Here is a 26570-nt window from a genome sequence, read left to right as displayed (position 1 = left end):
ATGGATCCCGGCGCCCAGCCAGACCTCCGCGACGTCGAGCAAAAGTTGGGGCGCAAAGTGCCCGAGAGCCTGGCGCGGCCGTTGCGCGGGGAGGAGCTCCCGGGACGCCCCGCCGCCGCCGCGCCCGCCCGCGGCCCCGCCGCAGCCCCCCGCCGCCGCCGCGCCGCCGCCCTGGCCAAGCTGGAGACGAAACTTCACCTCCTGAGGCAGGAGATGGTGAGTAGCCGGTCGCCGGCCGGCCGCGGGGCCCTGCGGCAGCTATCGGGACGTTGGCAGCCTTCTCGCACCGCCGCCTCCCTGCCGGCGGCACCGGCGCTCCCCGCGGGGTCGGACGGGGACGGCTTTCCGACCGTGGTGCTGCCCGCCCCCGCCAGCAGCCCCCGCCTCGCATCCCCTCCGGGCCGGCCGGTGCCGCCGGGATGGCGGCAGGGAGGCGGCGAGCGCGGCCGCTGCCCAGGTGAGGAGGAGGAGGAGGAGGTGGTCGTTCAGCTGAAACTTGCCGGCTGTCGTTCTCGCAGAGGGGCCGGTCGCCGGTGACTCGCTGTTGGCTTCCGTCGGCTCGTTGGAAGTGCCGCAAGTCGCTGGCGTTTCGATAAACAGAGCAGTGCGCGAAGCTCTCGCTGTTTGAAGTGCGGTTTTTTTTCCGGCATCGCACCTGTTTCCTGCTGATGGCTGACACCTGAAGAGTCACTGGATGTTTTCGGGCTGAAAACTTGGCCTGGTGTTCAGTGACTCAGTTTCTGGGTATCGGTCTTCAGAGACTTACTTAGTTCCAAACACAACTGTGCAGAAGATGCACAGTAATTCTTGAACAAAAAATTATTTATAGTTTGGTTGAGAGTTTGTTTGGGGTTTTGTTTACTTTTTTTTTTTTTACCAGTGGCCCGTGATGAGACTATGGCGTATTTGGTTCAGAACTTCTAACTTGTTCACTGTCTTAATGCAGGTGCTTGTCCTACTTTGTGTGTCACCATCTCAATAAGTTTAATTTTTGGTGATGCCGTAAAACTGACTTAATTTTTTTAAAGGAAACTGAAAATACCACTCTTTGCAAGCAAGTGAGCAAGCAACTAGTGAACACTCAGCAGATACGATTCTGATGATGCAGAGTGGTTTAGATGCGCAAGCATAGTGGGCTTCCATTTTTATTAGGGTGTAATTATTATGTGAGATCCCAAAAGATTCTTTTTGGTAGAAGTTCTTTCCATAGCTCTTGCCACTAAGCCTGTTTGAGAACAGCACGAATTCGATGGGATTGTTGGGGTGAGGATTTTGCTGGCAATGTGTTGAGAGGGTTTTATGTAACTAGCTTGGAACTCAGCCCTTTACAGCAAACAAAGCAATCTCCATCTATGTGGACAAGTATCATGCCATAATATCAGTCCCTGTGCAACCTTACATACATATAAGCAAAAGGTGTGTGAGCTTCTAGGGGTGTTTAAAGAATAAGCTTGCTAGGGGAAAAGGGAAATCGAGGATGGATATTCTGAGAGTTAACAGCCAAGATGGCAGCCTTAATCTTGAGACATAATTTATAAATTACACTTGCTATTGTGTGGCTTCGTATGGTTTAAGAGATCCTCACAAATCAAACCGTTTATGTGTTTCAGTGTAATGATTGCTGTGAATTTCAGTTTCAACACTAAGCTCCGCGCCGTCAGCGTATCTCATGTTTATTTTCGAATTTCAAGCTTGCACAAGGTTTGTAGAGGGACCTGCAGGTAGCTAGCTTAAAATGTAAAACTGTTAGGGATGTCAGGCTGCAAAGGAAGCAAGTAAGGTAGCCAGAGTTCCTGGCGTGACTGTCTAGATGTGTCGTGGCAGTTGGGAAAAAACGAGTGACTTGCCCTTATCACCTCTTCCTTTCAAGTTGGTCTCTTCACCTACTTTACACTTGGAAGTTTCGCATCACAATCTTCAGTTTGCTGCTTCTTCCTCCTGCCACCCAGTTTCCCTCTTTTTCCTGCTCACCCTCAGGGCGAACTGGCTTTAGTCTCAACATCCTTGACCTCTCCTGTTCTTTGTCGCTTGGATGACTGACTGATTTTCACGTCTGAACTCCGTGCTTATGCTAAGTAAGGGGAGTTCTGTTACACAACTGCTTCCCATTTGACTTCCAGTCTGTGTATGCCCATTAAACCGCCAGCGAGGTGACTATTTGTAAAAGGTGAAGTGTTGGTGCTCTGTCTGCATCTTTTCCATGCTCTCAGCTGTCTTTTGTAATCCGGGGCTTGAAAGTGGACTGGCTTCCTGGGGTTTTCCCCTACTCTCTTTAGCGACTTAAAGATTTTCCTCTGTCTGTAAGGTTCTTAATCTGTCACTTTCCCCTCTGCAGTTTTCTTTATGAGATTGTACGGATCTGATCAAATTAAGAACAATATCAGGTAAAAATAACACTGTTTCTTTCTATGTTTCTCACTTTTTCTACACGTCATTCCTAAGACAGTGCCGAAACTTCTATCTAGCTTCTTATGTCACACCTCTTTGTAGCATGTTATTCTGTGGCTTTGCTGCAAGGCCTCCATACAGAAGAGTAGTTTATAGCTGCTGCAGTAGTAAACATGCAAAAAATGGAAAAGATTAGAAGTTTAGAAAACCGAGTATCATCCATCAAGCTTAAACCGAGTACCACCCATCAACTGAGTATCATCGTTGTGCTGTGATGGCAGCTTCTGCAGCCCACTCACTGAACTTTGAAGCAAGCAAGCAAAAAAAAAAAAGCACAGATGCATCTATCCAGACTCAAGGCAAACTTTCCGTAGGCATTTACAAAACAAGGTTATTCAGGCTCTTTTCTAGTCACTTATAAAAAAACTTGACATTGGTTGCTGCGCTGACGTCTCTATCTTTGATGCTGAGCGGTATTGTTTCATCATTTTCTTGTATTGTTTTTGTTAATGAAGATGTTTTGGACAGATGTTTTGGCTTTTCTGTTTGTTTTTTTTTTTTAAGTTTTTTTTGTGTGTTTTTTTTTAACTTGGCTTTATACAAGTTGTGCATATATGCAGCTCAACTTCTGTCCTTTCCCACAGCTCTTGTTTGTCACAGTGTCTGTGCTGACAAATTTCAATTAAATCTGACAAAGTTATTTTATAGATACTGCCTTCATATGTTTTGACTTAGGATTGCATGGTCATGGTGATCCCAAAGGTCTTGACTGTGCTGAGGATGTATTTTATTATTTATTTATGTTTTCTCATCTCTTTCCAGCTCATAACTACTATGTAATGCCTCTGTGTTCCCCCAACATCCTATTCTTTGGCCCCTGACAGTAAAGAACAGGGAAAGCACACCTGAACCTGTTTGTAATGCTTGGGAGTAGACACCAAGCCTTAGCTCAGGCAGTATATAATCCTTCAAGTGACCAGAGTAAATTCAAACATACAGGAATGGAAATGTGTAGAAGTTTTTGTGATTTTCCTCATTTAAAACTTGAGGGCTGTCTTCTTTCCTGTCAATGCACACTTCGTCCTTCCAAAGAAATCAATGTTCTGTTCTTCCATCCATCTCGTGTATGAGAAACCAGTGCTTCTCTTGCTTCAGAACACATTATATCTGTTGGAATGGATGCTTCTGAGGAAGAGAGAGATGATGGAAGCTTTGAGAACTCTCTGTCTTTGAATTGCCATCTCCTTGTACTGGAAGAGCATGAATGAAATGGCACAAGTGATACCTCTTCTGTGTCATCTGCTGCAAGGCAACATCAAGAGATAAGCGTATTATCGTGTCAATGTTTGGCTTACAAATGCTGGTTTTGACTGTGAATTAAAGGACCTGACAGGTCACTGGAGGGGATGTGTGACAACTGTACATCTGGCTAAGGGCCCTGAGGCTTGCACCTTGCTTCCTCAGATCTTCTTGCTGTTCCCAGTGTACAGTCCTTCTCCCCTCAAGCCTGATTTTCCTGGTGGTCGCTGGAGTCACACACAAAGCACCACAGAGTATCTTTCTTGAAATGTGGACCTGCTTGCCCAGGCCTCCTTCCCCTTCTTTACCTTCAATTTTCCCCACCAAGACCCGTGGCAGGGGGATTGGAACTAGATGGTCTTTAAGGTCCCTTCCAACCCTAACCATTCCATGGTGGAGACTATGTTGGTTCCTGAAAACCTTTGAGGCATAGTGCCACCAGATGTAGTTGCCAGTGAAGGTCAAAACACTGTGCTCTGGTCAGCCTAGGGTGTGACGAGTACCCCCGGTAGCTGACGTGCTCTTGATTCAATATGAAATTTGTCCCAACGTTAGTGTTAAACTCTTTCTTCCTGTGGTATTTTAGGTGGAATCTTCCACTGAGGTATTAATAATAACTCTTTATATCTGCAGCCCTGTTTCTGGTGTATCGTGCTCCTGAGGTCACTGTTCAGTACATGTGATTTCAGCAGCTACACACCACTGTAAACCATCAGTGAGGTTTGTTCTGCAGCCCAAAATGAGACTGCTTCAAAAGTCTCAGTTCTCCTTCACAACTTCCAGGGTTACTCAAAGGGAGGTTTTCCTTAACGTACAAAGAAAGACTGTGGGTTTTGGTTTGGGTTTTTTTAATTTCTTTTCATTCAAGAGTTTCCCAAATCAACTTTTTATTGCCTCTTGGAAAGCTAAAAAAGTTAAACAGAGTCTATTGTGCATTACATGCAATTAAAAAAATAGCATGCTTTGCCTAAAAATGTTTCAGGCAGAAAAGGTAAACTGTTTCTTTGAAGTGAGGGGTAAATGGCAGTGCTGGGACTTTCAGATGAGATTCCTTCCAGTGAAAACTGTTGAGGATCAAATATCGTTAATGAGTCTGAAGGCCCAAATGAGTATTTCCAGTGCAGCAGTTTTAGGGTGAAGGGGTAAAGAAATGGAAACAATCCTATTGCCAAGAAGCTGAGTGTGTCAGGTTTAGGCTAGAGCTGTTTGAGACAGAGGCATGTTCCTATGATCTCTCATTAGTTGAGTTTTCTTCCCCTTTGCTCTCCTAATTCTACTTTAGTATAGCTATTTTTAAAAGGCTAATTAACATGGAGCCCTGACAAAATGAAGCAGAACTAAAAGTACTTTTTACTAGTTGAAGTTAAGGCAAGGATGATCATTACAATGCCAGTCCTCTTAATCTTTTTTTTTAATGTATCCTTAGCATGTAAATGAAGGTGCAGGTTGGAGAGCAGAGCTGCTGTGACTCTATTCTACTAGCTCTTAAGAGTTCGAACAACTTCAGATCTGCTTAAGTTTATTAGATCCACAGTTGTGGGGGGTCTGCCTTTTTTACTTTCTTTAAAGGACCTTTTTGAAAAAGTCAGCAACTGTGACTTGAAACATCTCTCAACACATGCTGTAGGTACAGGCTGCTATATTTGCTGTTTTGTATGATAACATCAATTGACTTAATTGAAGCCAAGATCTGGTTCAGTGTGTCTAGTCAGCGGCGTGAAGCTACATATCAGATGCTGGTTTTCTATTAGATTAATTGGAATTTTTGCTTAAAAACTTGATTGAAGATAAAATCTTAAATATAAAATTACTAGCGGCTGAGCCTCAAGCCTGTGTAGGAGGGTTTGATTAACCTTGGTTCCTTAGTGAGCAGTTATTCAGTGAATCCCTAAAGTGAGGCTCTTCTTACAAGTAAGAAGTTTAAGTGACTTATAATAGCTTTTAGCAAATAGATTACAAACTTTCTGATCTAACCAGCAGAACAGCATGATTTTTATAGAATAGCCTGGACTAGAAGGGACCTCGAAAGGTCATCTGCTTCAACCTTTCATGGGAAAGAAAGCCTGGATGAATTTGTTGAGCACCCTGTCTAGTCACGTCTATAAAACCTCCAGTGATGAGGACTCCACCACCTCCCTGGAGAGGTTGTTCTAGGGATCGATTGTCCTCACTGTAAAAAATTTCTTTCTTCTATCAAGATGAAGCCTCTCCTTGTGCCATTTGAACCTGTTGCTGCTTGTCTTCTCCATGTGGCTCCTTGTGAAGGGAGAGTGTCTGTCCTCTTTGTAGCAGCCCTTTAAGTGCTGGAATACTGTGCTGAGGTCCCTCTCCAAGACTTCTCCAGGGAGAAAAGAACTAAATCCTTCAGCCTTTCCTCAAAGGCAGGTTCTCCAGCCCTTTGGTCATCATAATTTTGTGTTGATACTTGTGGCTAATAATAAAGTACCTTTTGTATATGAGCAGGAAAAATTTGAAATGCACAGTACCAAATACATATATTGAGCAGAGATGATGGCCAACAATTGCATTCCTACTCTTAGATACCTTTTTCCTCCTCTAACAGTAAATAGTTACAGAAAAAAGAATACACTTTCAGTTAATTTTTTGAGGGTTACAAGATCCTACTTCTCTTCTCTGCCTTCAAGCTCAAAATCTAGTAAACTTTCCACAGTGGACATGTTTATTTCCTGCATGTTTAATTTCTCTCCATGTCCTGGAAGACAGGCTGGACACTGGAATCTGAAGCAAATGAGGATGAAGTTAGAGGAATAAAAAGGCAGAGGAACTGTGCTTTTGAAAAGGAATTGGAAATTTAATTAAATTGAGTGTAATTGCTCTCTTGGATTTTCACCTGCATTTGTGACTGTGGAAAGTGGACATCTTACATGTAAGCGGTTCTGATGGTTCTCAGATTACTCTTTGTAAAGATGAAGAGCTCTGAACAGAGAATTATGGGCAATCTCAAAGTAAAAAGGAAATGTTTTTGTTACGAAGGCAGACTTGTAGCCTTTGTTTCCCAGCCCTCGCTCTCAAAATTGTGGCTACTAGTTATAACCATGTACCTGTGGTGGATTACTTTTTGCCTTCATACCACTGGTTCTCTGTGCTGAATTTTGACTACCACCTAATTATCCTTAACAGTGTGGAATGGGAGCTGATGTCTAGTAGGACAACTGGAGCCTGGGATAGCATCAGTGTATCATTTGGGTTCTTAAATTTGCAAAGTCTGTGACTATTTGGATAGTTCAGATCAGAGGATTTGTCCTCTGCACAGTCTGTAATATTCTATATAGATATTTTTCATTCTTACTGAAACACAGGTAACAGGCAGTGCTTGAAACTTCAGCATGGCTTTTGTGAATGCAAACCTTCTGTACTGGAGATATATAGGAAAGTGATGACTTTGTAATCTATGATGATTCAGAAATAGCTGGACCAAATATTGCTCTACAATAACTGCAACTAAAAGGCTTTTTCCAGGCTTGTCAGAAAGCTATTACATTATTTACAGTGCTGAAGAAACTGTTAATTGCAGCTGTTAACAGCAACTAAAGAAGGAGGCAGGAAAAACTTGAAATTGAACTGAAGTGTGAAGGCGTCCATAAACAGAGCAATTCTGAAGAGCAAGATTACCCAGTTTTGACCAATTAGTTTGCTGAATGCTTAGGAAAAAACAAAACAAAGCAACGAAAACCAAACCAAAACAAACCAATCCAAACAACAACCAAAAAAAAAATCCCAAAGTCAAAGTCTGTGAGGCTTTCATGTATCTTATGTTCTTATTAAGAAAGTCTGGATGTGTTTCAGTCACTTAAGCTGTTCCATCTTGTGGTCCTGTGGCCTTGTATGTGCTGTAGTTGTTTGCAAGGGCAGTTTTGAAATATCATCCTTGTCATTGAATAACTTCAGTTAATGCGAAAAGGGAATCGTAGTTCTAAGAATTTTAAACCTGTGAATCTTGGTCTTTTCAGCCACTTAAGAAAAGCATTAACTTTTTTGTGGCAGATGGGATGAGTTGCTCAAGGAGTGGAGAGGTGACTGGATAGGAGTGGCTGCTACAGAGTCTGAGGAAGAGGTTGATATATTTGTTCTGAAATAATGTCTGTAATAAAAGCCAAGGAGGAGATTAATAATTAAAACAATGATGTTTCTTTAATGTGGAAGATAAAATACTCCTGCACATCTGTACTTTGCAGTTAAGGATGTGACTGTGAGGGGCTCTTCCTTTACCCGCTAAATGGCTACAAACCAGGTCTAGCTGGGAAACCTTCTGTGCCTGCAGTCACCATAGTAATGCTGATCCTGAAGTTGTAAGCCTTGCCCTGAGGGTAAGTTGGCTTCTGAGCTCAATTTTGCTCTGTGCCACAATGTGCAGAGCCCCGTGAGTATACAAATGGTCTCAGTATCCCTAGAGCCAAGGATGCTCTTGAGTCTACAGCAAGCTGTAGCTGTGCTAGGAGTAAAACCTAGAATGACAGAGACAATATTTTTGTATGTGTCCATTGAAACAGCTGCATTGTAATCCATGTGGCACTGCTGTTTGTTTCCCTTCGGTAGATAGGTGTCAGACTAGGATACTTACATCAGTAGTTGTTGAATTCACAGCTCTGTAGTGGCTTCTGTCAAATGAATACATCACTAGGGGTTGTGTCTGCAACATGTCTAGACACTGTTACGTAAGATAACCAGTATTGGAAGATGTGGTTTGGAGAAAGATTTTTTTTTTTTTTAACTATACTTATTGAAGTAACCATCCTTCTTTTTCACAGCTTTTAACATTATCATTAGTCTTTACAGCTTAGGTGTCAATGGATGTCTTGCCATGCCTGTCTTTGTCTCTAGAGAGAGCTGGGTTTTTGCCCAAGATGAAGAGTGGGCAGAGTAGGTACATCCTGAGTTATTCTCTTCAACAAGTTTTGAAAAGCTGTTGAGCCATGTGCCTGAGCAGCTTGCAAGCTTCAAGAGATACTTGACTGTGTTGGGAAGGTGTTCGTGACAACCAACTGGAAGGAACTCTAGTTCAGAGGGTGACCAAAATAAGTGTCCAAAATACATCCAAAGGGTCTGTAAGCCACCTTGTATTATAGATTTGAAAGGTGTGAACAACGCAACTCAGTTGTTTTCAAATCTAGAAGCATATTCAAATGGTTAGTTGCTTCAGAAATACTCTGTGCTGCATTCCAGCAGTGAGTCCCTCCGGTTGCCTTCCTGCAGATGAGAGTGTGGGGGAAAAAAACGTGTCTGAGGATTCCCCGCTTGAACTTGCTCCAAAGGAGGCTTCCCCCTTTCCATAAGAGGAGAAAAGGAGAATATATCTATGTCAGGTGTTTAAGTTAGCTACTCTGTTGTGTCAGAATATGCAACCTCTACCAGAGCTTCCATAAACATGGAGAAGACTGCAAACGAAAACTAAACCAAAAACTTTTGCAGCAAAACTAGTGAAGAGTTTAGAGAACTTGTCCTATGAGGAGTGGCTGAGGGAGCTGGGACTGGTCAGTCTGGAGAAGAAGAGGCTCAGGGGGGACCTTATTGCTCTCTACAACTACCTGAAAGAGAGTTGGAGGGAGATGGGGGTCGGTCTCTTCTCCCACGTTATGAATGACAGGACGAGACGGAATGGCCTCAAGTTGCGCCAGGGGAAATTTAGGTTAGATATCAGGAAAAATTTCTTTCCAGAGAGGGCTGTGAAGTATTGGAACAGGCTGCCCAGGGAGGTGGTGGAGTCCCCATCCCTGGAGGTGTTTAAAACCATGTGGATTTGGTGTTGAGCAACATGGTTTAGGGACCCTGACAGTGCAGGGTGAATGGTTGGACTCGATGATCTTGAGGGCCTCTTCCAGCCAGATGATTCTATGATTCTAAGAGCAACACTGGCACAGCTATGCAACCCTGCTCTCAGCAATCTAATCGTTCTCCTCCCTCCTCACCAGCCTGGCATTTCCTAATGCTTGGGTTTTGTCAAGGGAATGGTGTGGCACGTTTGTTGATTAACAGGAAGCACAAACCAGCCAAGCTGCTGGGAGAAGTTACCCGAACGTTTCATTTGCCCTGCTGTAAAATTTGCACTGCTGTATGGCCCTGCTGGGTGCAGTGCCACACGAAGTGAAGGCGTTTACTTGCCTGTAAAGCAATGCTAAATTACCATTTAACTCCTGAGAGTTTCAGATTTTATAAACGCCTTACTGTTTTATTTTGCAACTTTGTTCGCTGTTGTTAGATACCAGCTGCATTCATGACTACAATGCTTCCAGAAGGACAGTCTGGCCATGAAGCCTACCTCTCTCTAGATACAGGAGGAGGCAAACATCCAAGAACTAAAATGTAAGGAATGTGTTGAGTGTTTCCAAGCTCTCAAGTTTTTACCCCAAGGTAGAAACAAAGGTAGGACTGCTCTGTTGCTTTGCATTTTTGTGAGTATTGGTTTTTTCTGTCTTCATACAGAATTTCCACTGATATAAAGAAATGTTCTGTTTAAAATGGTTACACTGCTTTTTGTAACTCAGATGTGTTATGAGACATAGCAAACACTGGGCACAGCTCTCTTAGTGCCGGATATTTCCCGAAAAGATTTTTTAATTCACAAAGCTTCAGATTTTGACCTTGACCCTTCCAATAATCATAAATGGCTAGGAAAAACAGCTCTACCAGCAAGGAGGAACTGAAGCATGTCTGTGTAAGCAGAAATAGTATTTGCATTGGTTTGCCACCTCTTCAGAAAACTAGTGAAGTGAATATCTAGCGTCCTTCCTGGGGTGAGACTAACGTAAGTTTGGAAGGGCGCCTGGAGAAGGTCTGTTCCAGCCACATCGCAAGCCTACACTTGTTCTCTAAGTTTGGCTGCTAATACAGACCTTTTTCTCTGTTGGGCAGAGCCAAATGATGTGTGTTTAGAACAAAGAACATCATGATAAAACAGTGGCAGTGAATGTTTTTATGTAGTTTGGTACTGAAGAATACTTTCCATGGGCAGGAAGGTTTTCTGACTAACAGAATTTGGATGGATCTGTGCAAAAACATGACAACTTTGAGTAGTCATTCAAGGAGTCATTGTGAGCTCCAACTTCAGGCTATTGTTCTAGTATTCTCAAAACTATGCAGTTAAGAGAGGAGCAAACATGAAGCCAGAGTGATTTTTTTCCAGATCTGTGACTGCAAATGCATTTTGCCCTCATGGGGCCACTTCAACCACTGCAACCATTAACAGGCTATCCATATGTCCTCAGAGAATTGTGCCATACACTGAAATATTTTAGTCTCAAGTGGTGGCCTGTGGGAGGTTCCTTGTGTTACAGGGTTTGCAGGAGAAAACTCCAAATCCTGCAAGAGTAGAGGAGAAAGCCTCTTTGCAAGAGAAGAGTGGTACTACTAGCATTCCAAAGCAACAGTAATTCTCTTCAACTTCAAATGCCCATGGAATGTTCATACTTTTTGTTAGCACCTAGCGCTAGTTGCTACGACTAGAGCAGTAGAGAAAAGGCACAGTTGCTCTTTTCCCTGTAGACAGATGAGGTAGCTCGCAGTGACCATCAATTTGTAGTGAAAGCTGGTCATGCTTTCACCAGTACAAAGTGGCAGTCCTCCCGTTTCAGAGGAAAAAGAATTGCAAACCAAACAACAATATGATGTTTAAGCTTTCGTCATTTCTCTCCTCAACTTTTGCTAAGTTGTACTCTGTTGAAGTTTAATGACAAAATTGCTTCAGAAGAGCCCTAAGTAGCCTTTTTCAAATACAAACATACTTCTCTAGTCCAACTCTGTTGTGTCCCGGGTTTCTTTGTCTAGTTCTCTCACTTCCCAGGTCACTCTTGATTGTTGGTGAAGGCCATATTTGTCTTTTCCTAGCCATCTGGTGCAAGTCTTGTAACTTATTTCTGCTCCCCCACTAGCTTAGTAGCTAATGTATTTCCTCAGTAGAAGAAGAAATGGGAAATCATAGAATCATAGACTGGCTCGGGTTGGAAGGGACCTCAAAGACCATCTAGTTCCAACCCCCCTGCCATGGGCAGGGACACCCTCCACTACACCAGGTTGCCCAAAGCCTCATCCAACCTGGCCTTGAACACTTCCAGGGATGGGGCAGTCGCAGCTTCTCTGGGCAACCTGTTCCAGTGCCTCAGCACACTCACAGTGAAGAATTTTTTCCTTATATCCAATCTAAATCTGCCCTCTTTCAGTTTAAAGCCATTGCCCCTTGTTCTGTCACTACACGCCCTTGTAAAAAGTCCCTCTCCAGCTTTTCTGTAGACCCCTTTAAGTACTGGAAGGTCTCCCCGAAGCCTTCTCTTCTCCAGGCTGAACAGCCCTGACTCTCTCAGCCTGTCTTCATAGCAGAGGTGCTCCAGCCCTTGGATCATCTTTGTGGCCTCCTCTGGACCCGCTCCAGCAGCTCCATGTCCTTCTTGTGCTGGGGACTCCAGAGCTGAACACAGTATTCCAGGTGGGGTCTCAGAAGAGCAGAGCAGAGGGGCAGAATCACTTCCCTCAACCTGCTGGCCACACTGCTTTGGATGCAGCCCAGGACACGGTTGGCTTTCTGGGCTGCCAGCGCACATTGCCGGCTCATGTTGAGCTTCTCATCCACCAGCACTCCCAAGTCCCTTTCCTCAGGGCTGCTCTCAATTCATTCACCATTCTGAACTAGGATCAAGCCATGGTGCCCTAGTAGTCTGCTACGTAGAAATCTTTGCTGAGAGCAGGTTTAGATACTGAAAGAGCAGTATGAGATGAGTTAGAGTGGTGTAGGAGAATCTGAGGTCTGCGTCACGTGGTGTGGATGATGGCTGTTGGTCAGAGGACGGATCAAATATTATGGAAAGACTGGTACCTAGAGTGCCTGGTTTTGCCTTGAAGTTTATAGTTTGTTACTGATTATTGCTGCTACCTTCTCATGAGATGTGCTTGGCTAGAAGTATAGGATTTCTGTTTATTTATGTTTTTAATATTTGCTTTCACTTTATTACCTGGATAAGCATGCCTTGTGACCTCCAGGACATATTGCTGCAGTGTCTTCTGTAGGAGCCAAAGGGGCTCCTGGCTTTTTGAGCCAAAAGAGCTCAAAAGCTGCAGCTAGTCTAGCCTGCAGCAGCCTGCGTGGCTGGCAGTGTTGGCCAAATTCAGCATTTCAGCGTGCTAAGAACGGTACTAGCCCCTTGTTTGCTGCTAGCTTTTTAACCCAGAGGTCCCAGATGCAGGTTGGCTGCTAGCTGTTTGGTACCTTCTTAGTGAGTGAGAAGGAACTAAGGTAGTTAACTGTTTATAGATGTCTGGAAGTTTGGAAGGGTATTTTTGGTTGAAAGTCTCAAAATAGGCAACTTTGCTTCCTTTTGTCTGGAAGATCTCAAACTCACTAGTATGTTCAGACGGGCACAAAGCTTGTGTACAAACCATATTTTAGCAGGACAGTGATTACACCAGTGGGGAGATTTGGATGAAGTCTTTCGTTTAAAAGAAAAAATAAGGCTGAATCTGAAAGGCACACAACTTCAAATAGTGCACAGGTTAAACTTAAGGAAAAAAAAAAAAACCAGGCCTTGTTCATTGAGATGTTGACTCATTTTTATTCAAAAAGTTTGAAAAGCTTGAAACATGATGTTCATAATTTTTTCATAGGGGAAAAAAATGGTGATCAGCATATCGCTTTCTAACTTTATTAAAGCAGTTCTAAGAGGATACGTGATCATTTATAATTAAAAGGCTGTCTTGAAGTTCCTTTTTATTCTTATTCAGATAAACCTTCAGTAAATAGGACGGGAGTTTGCTGTTACTAAAGATTTGGTTCTTAAATTAAAAATATGCATTTAACAGGATCTACCCCATCTTCAGAGCTGCGGAGTTATTACTAAAGGAATCCTATTTTGAATTCTGGGGAGATTCAGACAAAGATTTGAATATTTTTTTTTAACTTATGTTTCTCTCCAGTGGTATTGTGAAAGCAGACTTGAATTTCAAGAAAGTTCAGATTTGTCTCCAGTAGTAATATTGTCCTGTCTCAGTTATGACTTAAATAAAACAAGTTTAGGTTTTTCATTGATTTTTTTTTTCCTTTTAAAAATAATAATGAGGTGAAGATCATTTGTCTCAGTATAAACATTTTCAAGATTTGCATATACCTGTAAGCAAAACCCATGATCTTCTTCCACTTTTATTTTAGTTCTATGCTTTTGAGCATACCTACACAGTGCCAGTATTAAAACTAATTAATTTTAAAGAAATGAGCAGATCTGGAGTCGTTGTTTACCAAACCTAATTCAGAAAGGAATGGATATTTTATCTGGTTTTTGCACAGTGTTTTTAAGAGCATGTTTTGGTCAAGACAAGCGTAAATAAAGCAGAGAATTAAATCCAATGAAAAAAACGATCTAGATACGCTATTGAGCCCCGGTACTGTCTGGTATTGGTGGGGAAGACACATATGGTCCCTGTGTGGTGGCTGATGTCCAGAACAAGTTATAATGATGCTGTGATTGTCCATCTGCTCTAATGCTTTCTGACACCCACAGCTGATTGTTACACTGCGTATTGACCACTGTTTGCAGTGGTATTATCTTGTCTGTCAACATACGTGGGTCCAAAGTATGGATTTTTCAGGACATTTTCACCCTGTCATAGTAGATACATTTGTAAGGTCAGATGCTGCTTTTATGACAGCCATGTAGGATATTTGGAAACATTCAGTAAAAACTTCCCGTGGTGTTAGAAGCTTTTTGCTCTTCTCAAACCCTCTCATTTCCTCACTGCTCACTTTCATGTTCATTCAATTAAGCTTTAAAATAATCAGGACTTTCCTTTTATATTCATTCATCCTTCTGAGGCTGCATGTTTCTCTCTGAATTCTGTGGTTCCTCTACATTTAAAGAGCTGATGTAGCATTTATTTTATTTGAGCAGGAAGCAATGAAGTAGGGACTTAACTAACAAACCTTTATTTTTTTCCTGCTACTTGATCTCTGATGTATAGCATATTTCTCTCTGATAAGCATTGTCATATCTACTTAGTAAGTATTTAAATTATTTCTTGTTTTTCATAGTAAAATAAAAGGATGGCCAAAAAAAGTAAAGCAAACAAACAAAACCAGATTTTTCCCCTCAGAATTTTGTGTTACACTTAAGCATATAAGATAGCTCAAATAGCATAATGTTTAAAAAAAATGGTTAAAAAAATTGTACCCTACTGAGCGAATGGTTCATCCAAATCATTGGGATTTTACTAGGTATTAATACAAATGGCAGGCTGCCCACAAATACTCCACTGAAAAGGAGTGGACATTTCAGGGAGGTGGAAAAAGGCCTTCAGAGCCCCTTTTATTATTACAGAGATTAAATAATTGCACGACTCAGTGATATGTGTTCTCCTGTCAAGTCCGAAGGGGATCAATTAGTACGTATAAAACTAACATTTTAAAATAGGGTGTTGCAAGAGAAATGTAAATCACCAGTACTGTAATTTCCTATACCAGGTGGTAACTGTACTAGGGTAGTATTTTGTTTGTGTGTTTGCAAGAAATGTCCTTGAACCCTGTCCATTAAATTACTTGCACTCCTTGCTTACTGAGCTAACTCGCTCCTCATGAAGCTTCTCTGCCTCCTGGTTGTGGTGGTGGTGGCTCCCATCGGACCTGCCCACTCCCTTGCTTTTTCTCTTGGGTGTTGGGTACACTCTTCTTGCAAAAGGAGAGTTCCCTTCTGTCTAGTTTTGAATCACATTGTCTCTCCTTCTTCCTAGTTAAGAAAACACTGTTTACAAAGCTGCGTTATGTCGCTGCCAAATTTAACGGAAGGACCTTGTAGAAACGTTCATCGTTAAGTGTTTGGTGCAGGATTGGACTGGAACTGCAGCAGGTTGAAACAAGATCGTGGCTGGGCTGGAGCTTCTCCTTAAACGAGCAAGGTCAAGGGTGCAGATGGAAACTGAAGGCTTCATGACTGCTCACTTTCTGACCAGCTAGGACTTCAGAAATTGTGATGGATGCTGCCTAAAAAACCGCTGTGAGGGTTTTAACAATTTTTGAGCCTTCGAGAGAAACAAAAGAATCATCTCCCTTGCAAAAGAAGGCAGGAAGTGAGGGATCTGTACCCTGCCACGGTGTTTTTGTTGTGGCTCGTTACGGCAGTGCAGCTGAAAAACGTCACTGTACCTTGCTCAGTTTGCAGAAATAAACTAGATGAGCAAGCTGCAACTACCGATCAACAACGGGTCACATAAATTTAGCTTTTGTATGTGTAGATTTTTTCATGCGCTCCCTCGTCTGAAGATTACTGCAAGCCTAAAAAACACGAGGAAAGAAATGGGGAAGTGTTCCAGCAATGCAGTGTAACACACGTCTGTGCTGAAAGGCACCAGACACACAGAAAACTGTTGGTCCGCATATATCACTGTTGCCTGAAATTGAATTTACCTAAATCAGCGTGAAGTAAATCACAGTCAGTCACACATGGTGTAATGATGAACACTGGAGCACCTACCTCGGCTCGCTGACAGTTTCATCTGTGCCACGCTTTGGTCACCACCTCCATTGCTTATGCACATGAAGAAATTTGGGGAAATGAGAGGGCTCACATAGAGTGTCAGGTTGACTGGTTTAGCTTGAGTTATTGTAGTGCCTGAATTAATCCAAACTAATTGACTTTCTGTTGGAATGGATGTGGAGCATTCCCTCAAGGAATTATGGTTCCACCTGTGTGTAGATCATCCCTTCCAGCTAAGGACAGTAAACCTGTGTTCTTGTGCTCTGTCACATAAAAGCTCCCTGGCATTTTGACAGGTGATGCTGAAGATTTGTGTTCAAATTCAGAAGTCAGTCTAGGCATTCTCTTTTTTCATCTTGATCCTGAAACACCATTGCCCAAAGTGGCTTAATTATACAAAGAAACCAGTGCAAACATCCTGAATCAGTGGGACAATTTTGAAGTAGGCAAGAGGTTTAAAGTCATACACATGCATATGTACTAATTAAAGTAGGATGGAGATCATGCACAGCCTATTAATCATCCTGCGTGTTTAAGGAGCAGACATTTGTCTCTTATCTGTCATTCGTGGTTTTATTTTAGACATATTAAATGGAAGAAAAAAAGCATTTCTTTTGCTCAGTCGTGTGGAGAAGCTATTGTAATATCATACTGAGCTTGCTAACCTTCAAGTGGCATGCTTCATGGTGGTTGCTTAATAAACAAAGCCTGTGTGTGACCACAGTCATCCTTGCTGTAAGCATGCTAGCTCGGTGACTCCAACTAAATGAAGCTTGCATTCACATGTTCTGAATTTTGGACTTTGAGTAGGTCTTTTTAGCTTGTTAGTATATTCCCTTACAGAATTGGTTCATGGGGTCCTATTGATGAGTTTTATATCCTTTTAGATCTGCTTGATATGTTTGTATCTTCGTAAGACTCAAATAATTCAACATTGCCAACCACTGTTTAGTTTATTTTTCACACTCTCACCTTTCTGTTTGGGAATTAATTTTCTTAGTTACTTTAAAGATGATTACTCAGTGTTCATCACAGCAAAAGTAACACCAGGAGAAAGTGAAATAAGGTCAGCTTTTGTAAAGAAAGAGACTTCTCAGAATTCAAAACAAATTATTATTTGGACATTGATTGCTGGATTTCTAATTTTTTTGTTACATCTCAAATTAATTCATGGAATTAATTAGTCTATGGAAAACTGAGATAATCTGCCTTTAAAAAAAAGAAAGGGGAGGTAGGCATAGCTGGGTAACCATAAAGCGGTTTATCCTGAATGATACAGGAAATAGAAGAAATTGGAAAAGTGGAAAGCTGCCTCTGACACACCCTAGAAAAAGGAAAACAGCAGTAGCATTAATACTCCTAAACGGTAGTGGTCAGGCACACCTGTTTTGGCATAGAGAGCTTCTACTGGTTTGAAATTCTGTTTGTAAAACGGGCAGTAGAGATGAGTGCTTACAACAGATAGAATTGGCTCCAGCGACCCTTCCATCTCACCTCTTCCTGTGCTAATTCTCTTCTGCAAGACTGCTGATGCGCCAGACTTCTGAGTGGCTTTCAGTAGGGTACCATATTTTGATAGTTTCCATCCAACTTCCATTTATTGTGGAACATCTGTCCAAAGTCATACTGCTTTAGAAACACGATTAGATTCCATAGTAGCCAACCCTAGACCAGTGTTCTGAGCCCAGCTCAAGACCCTGTGCAGAGCAGGGCTTCTCAGCTAAGTGACTTAAATAGCTCCCTGAATCCATTAACCTTTAAGTGTAAGATTTTGTGTCTTGTAGTGGCTTATTTCACTGTGCTCTGGCTAAAAAATTTGTCTTGAAGGAAATACCTTTTTCATAGATTCATAGAATGGTTAGGGCTGGAAGGGACCTTCAAAGGTCATCTAGTCCAACCCACTGCAAGGAACAGGGACATCTCCAACTAGATCAGGTTGCTCAGGGCCTCATCCAACCTGGCCTTGAACGTCTCCAGGGATGGAGCATCCACCACCTCTCTGGGCAACCTGTTCCAGTGTTCTACAACTCTCATGGTAAAAAATTTTTTCCTAATATCCAATCTGAATCTCTCTCCAATCTGAATTTTATTCAAGCTCACTCGTTTCCTTTCCTTTTACTAGTGGGCTCTTTACAGCACGCAGCATAAAATGTTGAGGAAAAAATGAAACTATCTTTTAAATAAATTTAGTAATATCTTGTCCTCAAACCACGTTTTATGGTTACTATTAATATCCCTGCCAACTTCCTGTAGTTAAAAGAAGAACCAACAGCAACTCGTGACCCCAGGAATCTAAAAGAAAGTCATCTGCAGAAAGGAGCTAGTGTTGCAGAGGGCGTTGACAGATGAAAAAATACATTGGACAGAATTTTTAGCTTTGTCAGTTTTGGAGGGGAAGGGGACCCACTGTGTTTGGAGCCAGCTGGAAGCTATGTCTGCAGAACATGAGGCAGGAGAACAAAAGTCCATTCTGCCTGTAGCCTGGGTGCGTGTGCGACCTTGATCCAGAAGGAAAGTGACCAGGCTAGGGACAGCTAATGCACTGTTTTGGGTGACTGCCAGAAAGCGGTAATTGTCTTTGTTAACAGCCCTGGTCATTAAGAGTTTTATTCTAAAACCAATAACCTAGTCAAGTCCTTTTTTAAACACACTGTGTCTGTGAAAATAACGTGAATATTTGCGTATATCTGTGTGTACGTATATGTACGTAGACATCCATATGTTTGTATGTATATAAATTCTCTTGAATAAATTGTGACAATAGTAACATATGGAAGACCATAAGCAAGGCTAGTTGTATAAGGAAGATATATCTCGTTAGAACAACCAGTATGAGAGGGAGAGAGGCACAGACAGGTTATTAACTGGCACAGGCCAGTTATCCCTTCCAGACTGGAGATCTGGTTGTGTCTGAATGCTAATCTGTTCTGTCCAGCTATGCTACCAGACTGAGTTACTTGAAAGATGCTCACTGACACTTTCATTTTATTATTTTCTCTTGCCTTGAGTAGCTGTTTACTATTAAACATTTATGATTCTTCCTGGGGATCTGCGCTATTGTGATTATATGAACTAAGCAAAAAGATGCAAAAGCTAGCCTGTTACCAGAATTTCTTATTTGCCCTCTTGTCACAGTTCGTTTCCTCTGTACAGCACAAGTTTGTGCTGAGGACTGGTGCATACTCACACATCCCTTCCCTATGGTGGTCCTGTGCTTTAGCTCTAGCTCAAAGAGCAGCCGTAGAAACTGTTCTGAAGTGCCTGTATTAGCTGAGATACACTCTGTTTAGGTTATTTCTGAAATGCACCTGCTGCTGTGTGCAAGGAATGGAGCCATCAAACATTATGAGGTTTTGGTGTGTTTAGACCCTTTAATTGGACCATCTTGGAACTGACTTGTTTACAGTTACATGGGTTGCAGCTATGTAAGTATGAACTAGTGTGATTGTGTCTGGGATAAAGCAGATAAGAGGCAAGAAGTGTCATAGTGGCATTTTTGTGTTATCAAGCAGATGATGAAGTAAACCATATTAAAGAAAAATGACACTTGGTGGACTACTTTTTAGTGTTTGCTTTAGGAAAAGCACACTCTTGATATGGGAGACTTGGGGGCGACACGGTAGCTTGGAGGAGGAGGACTCAAGTACGCAGGAATGCGAAGAATCACTCCCAGTAAGGCTGTTCCACAGAAATGCTGAAGCTGTGGGTGTATTTATAGCAAAAAATTATTTCCTGTGAACTGAATCTGAAATACATGCAATGCCTACTTCATCTAAAAGGGTCTGTTTCATTAGAGGGGTATGGGTGCTGGCTCTGTTAAACGTTTCCTTAATCAGCCTTTTGGGAAATTTGCTGTCTCCGATCTTGCTTATGTTCAGCAAGTTACTGAAGACTGCAGTTGCATTTGAGAAGTCAGGTAATTTGCTGCTTTCATGACAGCCTAGTTGCTGAGCAAATGTTTTATAGTGATTTATGGGTAGGAGTAGAGGAGCTGGCTTGAACAGGAGGGCTACGAATTGGTCAATCTGTTTTCAGAACCTCACACCTGAAACAATGATAGATGGGCAGTACTGTTGAAACTGGGAATGGTAAAGCTATTTTGCACAGTACCGGGTTAGCTGTCTTAAATCCTGTGATGCTGGATTGATGAAAATTCAGAAGTCATTCTGGGGACTGTGGAAGGAGGTTGGGAATACACGTCTGAGTTACATAGACAGTATGTTACTAGCAAAGTTTGAAATATCTTTGTCTTGAGTTGATCCTGGCCAGTAGCTAAGCACCAACCAGCTGCTTGCTCACTTCTCTCTCCCCCTCCACTGGGATGAGGGAGAGAATTGGAAGAATAAAAGTGAGAAAAACTCAGGGGTTGTAATAAAGGCAGTTTAATAAGTGAAGGAAAGAAAAAGCTCAAGTGATGCGAAGTCAGTCACTCACCATGTCCCACCAGTAGACCAATGCCCAGGCAACAGCAACACTGGAAAGACCAAACCTACAAGTTTTATTGCTGAGCATGACGTTATATGGCAGGAATTATGCCTTTGGTCAGTTCTGGTCAACTGTCCCTGCTCTGTCCTCTCCAAACACCTTTCCCAGCCCCAGCCTGCTCACTGAGGGTGCAGAGTGAACAACAGAAAAGGCCTTGATGCTGTGCAATCGCTGTTCAGCAGCAGCTGAAACACTGGTGTGCTGTCAACACTGCTTGAGTCACAGATGCAGAACGCAGCCCCAGGCTGGCTGCTGTGGAGCATCCCAGCCACAGCTGGTACAATCTTCTGCAGTATCTAGCAGAATAAAAATACATTAAAATAACTTTTTGATCAGCTGTACCAGGTCAGTGTAATTTGGGTTATTGAGAAAAATGGCTTTCAACTTTGGAAAGAACCGTGTCTGGATCATACTCTTGGCAAAACAAAATACAGTCTTTGCTTCCTGACAAGACTGATTCCATTCCAGTCCATTGTGAACAATGCAGGTGCTTTATTTCTGTATAATTGTGAACTTGGAGAACAGCATAAAATATCTATTATCTGATGTAACAGATCTTTCTTGTTCTCTTCCTTAATTTCTCAATTAAGTGAAGAGGTTCGAATTATTGATATACCGCATTGTCTTTTTTGAATTAATAATCTGAAGGTTAAGATGGAAGAAGAACCTGTAATATATATGTATATATCAGACATTACGGCGCACGTTTTTGTAGAGAAGTACATTCAAGTTCTACACAAGGGAAAGTATTTTCCAAATGCGTGTATTAAGGCAGTGACATACCAGCGTGCAGTATGCTTGATTAGTACAATTAAAAGATGTAAGAACATGTGATAGAACATGTGATAAAACATGACACAAATTAGATGCTGGACATGGTGTCCCTATAAGTCAACCTGAAATGACCGGCGTCTTTTTTCCAGTGCTTTTAAGCATGCATGTCCTGCGTTGGCACTATGGGAAAAGTTCATCTAGGCAGAGGTCTTAACTCTGGAAGCAGCGAGACTGGAAGCGTGTCTGTTGTGGTGTCAGACATTTAGTAGTGCTGTTGGAAGGGGCTGGAGAGCTGATTAGGTCACAGAGTAGCATTATGTTCTCACAGTGTGGATGGAAGTAGCTTCTGGTTCTCCACACTTGATATTACGGTGAAATCCATCTTCATCTTTTTCAGTATTTTTTACTTGTTCCATGCGATGAACAGGAGGTCACACAGATTATTTTTTTTTTTTGCCAACACTTGTGATGTTTCAGGTGAGAAGAAATAAATAAGCAACAAATAAAAGCCTTAGGCTTTACCTTTATGTGTTATCTCATTGTGGAAGTTTGAGTAAAACAGTGGCTTATAAAGTTTGTCTGTTAAGGAAAACATGAAGTCGATTAACTTAAATATATCTATGAAATGCATCACTGTGATACTCCACTGTGCTTTATCGTTAGCACTTCTGTCTGTATGCATCAACCACTACCTCTGAGTTGGAAAGTAGGACTTTGTGCTTAATGTGTGTTTTTGATTTAGTTATTTTTTGCAAATTGTTGCTCTTTATGTTAATCTACAGTAAGTGGTTGGCTGTGAACTTGCCACCTTCATCTAATACAGGTTTAAATAATCTGAAATTTACAGTTTCAGGAAGGTAAATATTTCAACTCTCTGGCATTTATACAGCAGCTTGCAACATAAACTTAGGTGTAGTGTGAATAAAAGCTAAAAGTCTGCAAGCCTTTTTCCACATGATGCACATCTGAACATTTTAAGTTACCCAAGTAGCCATAATAAGGATAATTTGGTGTAAATGCTTAGCTGCCTGGATCTGCTAAGTAACTTGCAGTAATTGTAAATGGAAATGGCTGTGTGTCTTGCTTCTCTGAATAATGAAAAGCTGTCCCCAAGAGTTGTCGTAGCAGCTGTGTTTCTGACCTAAATAGCATTGTACTGGTGTCTGCACAAGTCTTGTCACTGACTAGCATTAGTGTTAATAGACTGCTTATGTAGCCTGATCATGGTCCCACTTGAACTTCATTGAAAATATTATGGTAATACTTCTACTTTTTCCTTTTTTACTAATTATTTAAATAGATTTGTCCTAGTTGTGAAAGCTGGACTTTTTGTGTGAGTTTTTTTAACCCGTCCGTTGCCTCTAGAGGTTGATTTTGAAGAAAATGAGTAATCTTTTTAATTACTTTTGCCCTGTAGGTTAATCTCCGAGCCACTGATGTGAAGCTTATGCGCCAGCTACTCATCATCAACGAAAGTATTGAATCAATCAAGTGGATGATTGAAGAGAAGGCCACTGCCAGCAGAGGTAGCAGTTTGAGCGGCAGCCTGTGCAGCTTGCTGGAAAGTCAGGAGACGTCCCTCCATGGCAGCTGTAACAGTTTACAAGACTGTAGTGATGGACTGGATGGAATATCGGTGGGGAGTTATTTGGACACCTTAGTGGATGATGTCCCTGGTCACCAGACCCCTTCAGACATGGACCAGTTCAGTGATTCTTCTATTATGGAGGACTCACAGCCTCTGCATAAGCATCCCAAAATTGATTCTGACGAGTACTACTGTTTTGGCTAGTAAAAACAAGTTCCAGTAGGACACAAATGCACTTATCCTTTTTCTTTGCTGCTATTTTATTTCATGTGCAAAACCCTCAGACTTCTCTTGGAAGGAAAACATAATATGATACTTTGATTTTCACTTCACAACTTCTCTGTTGCTTCTAATACATTTTCTCCTTGGTGGGTTGGGCTTTCTTCCTCCTCACCTTTTCTTTTTCTTAATTTATTGTCGCAATTTTTCTTTTTCGTTTTAATTTTTTACAATGCTGTATTTACAGGTCCTTAAAAGTGGTGAAGGAAAAGCTTTATCTTTAAAATGAGACATCAGGGAATGAGAGCAACAATTTTGTATTTGTTGGCAATAAAATATCTTCTGATAAATATATGTTGTGGAAAATTTTCTTGGTTTGGCCTTTCCAAGGACATTGTTCTCACTGAGCCTTAAATCTGAATAATGAAAATACCTCTACAAAATAATTTTCCTTTTGTAAGCAATGATATTTGATTCTGTTAAGCTGTCTTCACTTCGAATGTGAAGTATCCTAAACTTTTCAGTTTGGTGTTTCTTTGTTCTTGAATGTTCTTATCCTTCTTCTCTAATTATGGTTTTAAATTCTGGGCTTCACTGGTGTCTCGCAGTGATGCATTCCGACACTGGAAGCTCTGCATAAGAGTATATTTCATTTTTGTGCTTCATACCTTTCTTTTTCATTGAACCTGTGGTTTTATAGGCACGGTCTATATCTTCAAAAAAAAAGAAAGAGGCATCTCACATTAAAATATCCCATTTTAATAGTTTGCATACTGAGCCAAAATTCCTCAGCAGAGTTATCTTAAAAATGTAATTTAAAGTCTTGTCAATTTTTACCTTGAAATTCTGATGGATTTAGAGGACATTGGTGAAACATTTTACATGAGGCAGCATGCTAGAAGGCATGTCCTGTTTTGCTTTTTTTATGCACACTCTCATCCTTAACAGGTTTACTTTGTTTTTACCAATTATTATTATTATTACAAGAAAGTATTGCCCTGCTGTCTTTTTATTTCCTATTTAGAAAAAAGAGTTTACTTTTACCTTTTTGTGCTTACTGGTGGAGTTGAGAGCTATGACTCCAATATGAGTAATGTCATATTGGAAGCATCTGAGAGGCAAAACAAGAACATACTGCTGTGTGGAAATACTCTGGCTTTGAGACTACCCTGGCCTGTGCTTTTTTGCAGAAGATTAAGAGGCAAATTTCTTCTTTTAATTCTTCCAAATCGTGAGGAAGCAAGATTTTTATCCTTCTGCAGTAAAGAAAAAAATAAGAATAAAAGAATTAGAATTGAACTGGACAGTTTTCACCCTTGAAAAGAGAAGACTTCGGAGGGTCCTAATAGCTGCCTTCCAATACCTGAAGGCAACCTACAGGAAGGCTGGGGAGGGACTTTTTGCAAGAGTGTCCACTGATAGGACAAGGGGAAATGGGTTCAAGTTGAAGGAGAACAGATTTAGATTAGATTTTAGGAAGAAATTCTTCAGTAGGAGGGTGGTAAGACTTTGGAATAAATTGCCCAGAGAAGTTGTGGATGCCCCCTCCCTGGAGGTGTTCAAGGCCGGGTTGGACAGAGCCTGGAGTAGCCTGGTCTAGTTGAGAGGCGTCCCTGCCCATGGCAGGGAGGTTGGATCAGATGATCTCTGAGGTCCCTTCCAGCCTATGCCATTCTATGATTAACGAATGTGTATTTCCAGCTTACAGATAGTGAAAGAGATGCTGATACTTACACGTCATCTAAGTGTCCTATCTTGACGTGTCTGTATTCCTAAAACATGAAATTCCCTCACTGAAGAAATTAACGTTTTCCAAGTATAATACAATCTCCCTATTTAAAATATCTTTTACAAATTCTGAAGGAATAATGCTAGTATATGCAGCAGTTAACGTATGTTGGTTTGGTTCATTTGGGGATAAAGTAATAGGCCAATAAGGTTCTGCTCCTCCAAGCTATGTTTCCATGGGCCTGTCTTGCACAGCCTTCATCAACATCAAATGTGGAGAAAAGGTAAAAACTCAAGAAACTGAAAGTGGCAATTTGTGCTTTGTGGTTGGCTTTGTTACTTTTCAATAAGGTAGCTATCTGTGTCCCTCAAAATTTAAAAAAAAAAAACAAAGAAGTATGTCTATTTTGCTTCCAACATCAAATTCAAATAGAATGAGAAGAAATTTGTGGTTACCAAGAATGAGGCTTCTGAGTTCAACTTCTGGGATCAAACAGAGTATTGAGGATAGCTTGAAGGAAAACTGAGGCAAGGCCTCACGTGAAAATGCTTAACATTTTCAGGTTTTTTAATTCCTTCCCCAGCTTACGACTGCTGTCCGTAATTTGAAAAAAAAAAAAAAAGTTTGTAGAAAAAATCACAGTAAAAATTTTTTCTCAGTGTACCATTAAATAGAACATCAACTGTGAATTCAAAATAGGTTTTATTACTTTAAATTATTTTAATCTAGGGAACAGAGTTAACTCCCTGGTGTAAAACTGTAACTCTGTTCAAAGTTTTTCTGCCTTTATTGCTTGGAGTGGAAGTTAAACATCAGGATGGATACTCCCTCTGAATGTAGTGAATGTGCAATATATACAACCTCTTCTTCTCCAACTGAGATTTTGGGCAGTAGGCCAAGAGGCATGTAAAATTTTTCTACTACGAAGGAAAATTCTATTCAAAAATATTCTTAACATACCTTCTCAAATATCCCCTAGAGTTATGCTGAAATTACTTCAAGGGAAATAAAGGCTGTAGCTCTCACCTACCCACTCACAAATGGAATACTGGATAAAGAGTAATTACATCAGTGATAGATTTATCATATTATGATTAAAAAGTTCATTTAAATGGGAATCAAAGGTGGCAGAATAATAGCCTAGTACTAGAAGTGGTGAAATAAAACCTGTGTGTGATTAGAAGATTTTATTCCTCTATGTCTCTTGACTGGAAGTGGAGAAAGAGTACAAATGACAAATTAGAGATGGCAGGAGACTGTCAGAAGGAAGTAAGAATTTCCAGGTGTTGCGTTTCTCATATCCAGGAACATGAACACCTTGGGTTTCATTTTTGACACATAAAGGCTTCAGAGATTTAGGTTTGACGTAGATTCCTTAATTGCATTAACAGGACTTCATAGCCAAAAGATAATAATTTACTCTGACTTCCTGCTTAAGACAGACCATGAAATTTGATTATCTCCTAAAATGAATACAATAACTTGTAACTGGACTACAATGTCACATTTAGACAATGGAAAATGTTCGATGCTCCTTAAAAAAAATATTCCCATTGGGGAATTAATTTAACTTTTAAATCGTTTACATATTTCTTCCAGCTTCCTCTTGACGTGGTTGACCTTC

At 41.2% G+C, this 26570-nt stretch overlaps 1 protein-coding gene across 1 annotated transcript; it reads left to right on the top strand.

The window, feature by feature from the left end:
* On the top strand, nt 1–23202 carry LURAP1L (leucine rich adaptor protein 1 like). The gene is made up of 2 exons (XM_086629947.1): nt 1–216; nt 22828–23202. The coding sequence occupies exons 1-2, from the start codon at nt 1–3 to the stop codon at nt 23200–23202; spliced, it is 591 nt and encodes a 196-aa protein (XP_086486073.1).
* Nucleotides 23203–26570: the final 3368 nt, after the last annotated feature.

This window comes from Tauraco erythrolophus, chromosome Z (assembly GCF_009769465.1).
Source record: "Tauraco erythrolophus isolate bTauEry1 chromosome Z, bTauEry1.pri, whole genome shotgun sequence".
NCBI classification, from domain to species: Eukaryota; Metazoa; Chordata; class Aves; order Musophagiformes; family Musophagidae; genus Tauraco; species Tauraco erythrolophus.
Note: the sequence above shows the minus strand (reverse complement) of the source record. Positions and strands in the feature narration are given on the sequence as shown.